General features: G+C 54.7%; 1 protein-coding gene across 1 annotated transcript in view; it reads right to left on the reverse strand.

The window, feature by feature from the left end:
- The window catches only part of TRANK1 (tetratricopeptide repeat and ankyrin repeat containing 1), a 95195-nt gene extending 92822 nt beyond the window's left edge, over positions 1-2373 (reverse strand). The window contains exon 1 of the mRNA XM_037070875.1: positions 2090-2373. Coding sequence (XP_036926770.1) covers positions 2090-2112 — 23 coding nt within the window. The 5' untranslated portion in view covers positions 2113-2373. The remainder of the gene's footprint in view (positions 1-2089) is intronic.
- Between the last annotated feature and the right edge of the window lie 3627 nt (positions 2374-6000).

Genomic DNA, 6000 nt, shown 5'->3' on the forward strand with positions numbered 1-6000 from the left:
TTTCCAATCTATAAATCCAGAGTTTGTGGCAGGCTTGCAGCACTTTCTTTCCTTCTTTAAAAAAAAAAAAAAAAAAGGAAGGCATAATAGCAAGGAATCCTCATTCTCCCCTTTCACCCCACCCCCAAGCACCAGCACTCACGTAAGGCCCATGGCCAGCAGCCAGGCGGGTGGGCAGACAGCCACCGTGACCAGAAGCATCCTCTAGCCTGCCTTTGCAGACGCTGCCCGGTACGAGCCACACAGCCCTGTCCTGTGGTACTCTCATTACTCAGGCAGGAATTTCCCTGCTCGAGTATGAAGATCAGCCTCCATCTGTCCAACACTGTCTCCTCCCTCCCAGAGTTCCTTCCTAGGGAAAGGCTGATGTGCTCCTCAGCCCACCTGGAGATGTCCCAAAGGCAGCCTGCACCCACCACCTAACCTGGTTCCAGGGGAGTCCAACCCACAGCCCAGGATGGCACTGAATGCAGCCTACACAAAATCATACACTCACTGAAAATCTTTTTTTTTTGCTCATCAGTTTTTGTTTGTGTTTGTGTATTTAATGTGTGGCCCAGAGATGCCAAAATGATGGGCACCCCTGGAGGCCTCAAGTTCATGGATTAGAACTAGCTTTAAAAAATAATAATGATAGAGAAACAGAAAATGTCATTGTGCCTCACCCTGAGAAGAGAATAAGTATACTGTGAAATTACTGTAGAGTTTTATCCCTATTACTTGTATGTGGGCAGATGTGGTCTCTCTTGCTGGTCTTGGTCAAAAGGAGACTGAGAAACCCATGTGCCGAAGGGGTAGGATCTGACCCCACCGAGGAATGCCACACACCCCGTTCCCACCTCCACCCCCTGCGGAGGATGCAAGGGCCAGCAAACGGCACTGAGAACCCAAGCACCCATGTCGCAGTCCCACATAATAGGGCTGACTGGCAAACACTTGGAACAAACTTCTCACTCTCCTTCAAGGTGGTAGAACTTCCTATCAGGTGCAAAACAAGATGCTCAACAAAAGACCAAGCCATCTGTGTAACAACCTTGCCTAAGAAAGGTGCCTGCCACTGGGGAGGCTCAGCGTGGGGAGAACCTGAGTGCTAGACATGCAAGAAGCCCTTTGCTCCCTGGTATTTCTTCCAGCCAAGTATTGACTGAGCTAATAGCAGCAACTGGGCTAGGGGCTAGTCACCTCAGGGTCCCCTTTCTCTCTCTTTTAAAAATCATTTTCTTTATTATTCAAACTGCCCATCTCCCAAAGAATTTTCACCACCGCACCAAAGCTTTCGGCCACCCAGAAACAACCCCATCTGGGAAGCTGGCTGGCCCGCCCTGCACGCTGAAAGATAGGCACCACTTCAACGGAGGCGTTGCAAATGCTCAGGGCTTCCCTTGAGTGCACCCCCCCAGGCTCCAGGCTCCAGGCTCCGAGTCCAGATTTGAAAACGACCAAAAGCAGAAGCCTGGGCTTCTGGGGACTCCCCTTCTCGGCCTTAAGCCCCTGCTGCACCCCCACCCTACACTCCTTTCGCTGAGGACTGTGGGCGGTGCAGCCCCTTTCGGGCAAGCCCCGCTCACGATTGGGAAGGCTGGGCAAGAGGCCTTCCTGGGGCTGCAATCGCGATCCTCTCCCTGCTGGGAAGTGGTGCCTCTCCAAGTTCCCCACAAATCCCGCCCCACTCCCGGGCGCGGGCCAGCTCGAGTGCGTGCCCGGGGGCGCGTCCACAGGTCTTCTCGTCAGAACGTGCTGGTGCCCCGAGGTCCGCACCCCGCCTCACCCCGGGAGATGGGAGGGGGCGCCCAGGAACCACAAGGTTCAGTCCCCGGGTTGGGGGATCAGGCAGGCCGCGCGCGCCGCCGCAGTCCTGTCGCAGCGCGCGCCCTAGTCCCCTGGGGCCCGGAAGGCCGGAGCAGCCCCGGGTCCGACCCCTCGAGACAAACCCGGTCTGCACCTGGAGGAGTGCGGGGCACAAGGGGATGGCCTGCTCGGCCTCCGCCTTGGGGTCCCTAGCCCCAGCGCACGGCAGCTTCCCGCCTGGAAGAGGCGCGGGGCCCGGAAGGCCGGCTGCTCCCCAGCTCTTCCCGCGCCGCGTACGCACCTAATTGCCCGTGGGTCCCACATGCCTGGGGCCTGAGGGCCCGCACTGGGGCCGCAGCCGCCGCCGCCTCGGGAGCTGGTCCCCGGTGGGCAGGGCGCAGCGGGCGGTGCGGAAGCCCGAAAGCCACGGCGCTGGGCAGGGGCGGCGCGGTGCAGCGGCCGCGCGGGGCCCCTGCTCTGGGTGGCTCGGCGCCCGAGCCTTGATGAGCAGGGCGGGGGCGCGGGGACCCCGGCGGCCAGCTGTGTGCAGCCGCAGACCTATTCCAAGTTTCCACGTAGTTGCAAGAGCCCGAAGACTGTCACGTGCACGTCGCCTCTGGGTGGGAGGGGGTGTTTGCCAGTGTGTTCAGAAGAGGCGTTTCGACGTCTCTCCAGGAGCACGGGCGGGGGCTGCCGTGGAGCGGCTGTCGGTTGCCTTTGAAAATCGGGTGCCTCGGACCAGTCACCACGGGGGACAGCGCACACACTCCCCCCACCGACACGTTTCGGTCTTTGGGGAACTCTGTTCGCCTTGGCCCGGACGCTGCGATGGCCGCAGGAATGGAGGCCACGGTGAACCCAGGGGCCTGGACTTGCCCATCCCTCCATCAGTCCCTCCTGCAAAGAAACTTGCGGGTCGCCGAGCCCGACCCTTCGCTCCCACTTCCTGTAGCTCCCGGTCAGCCCTTCGCTGGATGCCGAGTACTCACTCTGAGCTCGACCCTCCATTGTTGGGAAGCTGAGGATGCGGGTGAAGAGGCTAGTGAGGCCTCGGGCTTCTCAATGCTGACAGCAGTGTTCGTGGAGCCCACCGGGGAGGCAGAAAGCTGCAAGGAAGCCTCTGGGAGGGCAGCGTGGGTACCAAGTGGGCAGGTGGTCGGGCCAACCTCAGGCTGCCATGTCGGCGTGGATGGGGCTGCGAGCGGCCCGCCCTCCCCCTCACCGCCCCTGTGGGTCCTCAGTTTCCCCGGGAATCCTTCCCCACCCCGGCCCCCCAACCAGGGACTGGCCGGACCAGACATCGAGGCAAGGCTCGAGTCCACTCTGCTTCCTGGGGGTTCTCACTTCCTTTGGAGGCACCACTGCGCCAGCGCCCCAGCGCCCGGGCGGAGGAGGAGGACCCCACTGGGCTTCAGCGACAGCACTGCTTCCCGGGAGGCGAGGGTGTGAGTGCGTGGAGTTGAGAACAAGCCTGTCCACCTAGCCAGTGGGCTCCCGCCTGGCCTCCTCCCATCTCCTCTGCGCATTAAACTTGCCCCAACTCTGTTGTGCATCTCTCACAGTTCAAAAGCCTTGGTGGGGGGGCGGGGGGGTCATCACATGGCCTCCTAAAGACCAGAGGACCTAGCTGGGCATTTCCGCCGCGCTTCCAGTCTTAGCCTCCGGACACAAACGCTGTATTCCACTGGTTTGCGAACTCGGCTGAACACTGGAGTCGGCCGAGGGTCTTCTAAAGTTACTGATACCCGGCTCATTACTCCCAGATGGTCCCATTGAATTGGTATGGGGTGTGGCCTGGGCATGGGGAACAACGGGGGCCTTTTTCAAAGCTCCTCATGTGATTATAACATGACACAAAGCTGGGGAAACACTCCCCGTCTTCACATAGTTGGAGTCACTCACTGTTTCCCAGACATCATCCGTTTTAGGAGATTCTACCTGTCCTTTCTCCAGTGTTTTCCCGGCGTCTCCCAGGTCTGTATTCAGGGAAGGCCCCTGCCGCCCCTGCTGGTGCGTCTCCTCCTTCCAGCCAGCTGGGGCGTCCGTCTGCTTCCAGGAGGCCTGGCCAGCTCCTTCCCTCGGCGCCTAGGAATCTTTGTGTCGTCCTTCTTCCAGGCTCTTTCACCGCAGCCCTCCGAGCAGTCACATCAGCTCGAAACGTTGCGGGGGGGGGGGGGGGGGGNCCCGGCACACGTTTCTTTGTGACATTTTTATCAAAATGATATATTCTTACAGTTAAAGGAGCAGCTGTCCCGCACACCCGCGACTTCCTCCCCAGAGGCAACTTTTATCTGTTAACTGATCCGTTGACGGCTACATCAGTGTCTCTAAATCACTGCTGCTTCTTGTTGTTGGGTCCCCGCCCCAGTTTTATGCATCACTGGGTGAAAAAAAAATAGGCTGTGCTGGTCTGAAAACCCTCCCCCTCAGTACAGGTTGCCTGGGTATAAAATTCTAGGTTGGAAATAATTTTCCTTCAGGATTTCGAAGCTATTACTCAGTGACCACTGGTTCCCAGGACTGCTACTGAGAATTCTAAAAACATCCAGTTTCCCCTTTTACGCGATTTCTCTGGGGGATTTTTTTTTTTTTTTTAATTTCTAGAAGCCTAAAATACCCTCTTTTTCTCCCCAATGTTTAGAAAATGCGCAGTGATGTGCTTCACTGTGGGCCCCTGCATCCATCCCACTGTGTCTGGATGGGCTCTTCCTGTCTTAAAACTCAAGCTCTTTGCCCTGGCTGGTGTAGCTCAGTGGATTGAGCGTGGACCTGCGAACTAGACGATCGTGGTTCGATTCCCAGTCAGGGCACATGCCTGGGTTGCAGGCCAGTTCCCTGCAGTCCAACTCCCAGCAGGGGACTCACGAAAAGCAACCATACATTGATGTTTCTCTCCCTCTCTCCTTCCCTTCCCCTCGAAAGATAAATAAATAAAATATTTTAAAAAAAAAACTCAAGCTCTTTAGTTCTGGGAATTGATCTTGAAAATTTTTGTTGGTTATTTCTTCCCCTCAATTTTTCCTACTTTATCTTTTTGGAAACCCTCTTATTCCAATATTGACCTTTCAGGATTGTCGCTGTGATAGAGTTCCCTCATTTTCAAATAATTTCTCTCCTGACATTGAGATGTCCTCAACTTTCTCTTATGACTCTTCTCAAAGAGTGTTTTACTTCTGATACCATACTCCGGCTTTTGCGAGTGCTCCTTCTTGTGCTGTGCGCATTACTTCATAGGAGCCCCCGTTCTCTTTTCATGGTTGCGTGGCAGCTGCACTAAGAAGTGAGGAGGTTCGTATATAACCCACTGTGTAGCTGAAGGCTGGGAAATACTGTTCAGTGGACAAGAGCCAGGTGAGAATAGTGTTTGTTGTGTGCTACTTCAACAGGAAGAAGGAGACGTGAATGTTTCTATGCATTTGCTTATGTTATCTGACAGAAACAATGGAAAGAAAACTAAAAACTAAGACAAATAGTTGCTTATAAGGAGGAACAGAGAAGAGGCAAAAGACAGGGAAGCTGGGCTTCATTGAATATGCTTTGTTTTACAAGTGCTGGCAAGGCTGTGGAGAAAAGGAAACCCTAGTGCACTGTTGGTGGGAATGCGGACTGGTGCAGCCACTGTGGAAACAGTATGGAATTTCCTCAGAAAATTAACAGTGGGACTCCCTTTTGACCCAGCAATTCCACTGCTGGGATTATATGCTAAGAATCCTGAAACACCAATCCAAAAGAACCTATGCACCCCAATGTTCATGGCAGTACAATTTACAATAGCCAAGTGCTACAAACAGTCTAAGCACCCATCAGTAAATGAATGGATACAAAAAATGTGGGACATTTACACAATGGAATACTATGCAGCAGAAAGAAAAAAGGAGCTCCTACCCTTCACTACAGCATGGATGGAACTGGAGAGCATTATGCTAAGTGACATAAGCCAGGCAGTGAAAGACAAACACTATACAATCTCACCTTTAACTAGAACCTAACCAACAAAACAAACAAGTGATCAAAATATAACCAGAGACATGGAATTAAAAAAACAAACTGACAGTGACCAGATGGGAGTGGGCAGGGGATAACATGACCAGGGAAACGGAAAGGGTCAAGTCAAGGAACAAGTATAAAGGACCCATGGACAAGGACACTGGGGTTGGGGGAGGACCAGGGCAGGGTGAAGGATTGAATGTATGAGGAGGGGTAGACAGGGCC

This window comes from Sturnira hondurensis, unplaced genomic scaffold (genome assembly GCF_014824575.4).
Source record: "Sturnira hondurensis isolate 20B ecotype Veracruz unplaced genomic scaffold, ASM1482457v3 Scaffold0019006, whole genome shotgun sequence".
In the NCBI taxonomy this organism is placed as follows: domain Eukaryota; kingdom Metazoa; phylum Chordata; class Mammalia; order Chiroptera; family Phyllostomidae; genus Sturnira; species Sturnira hondurensis.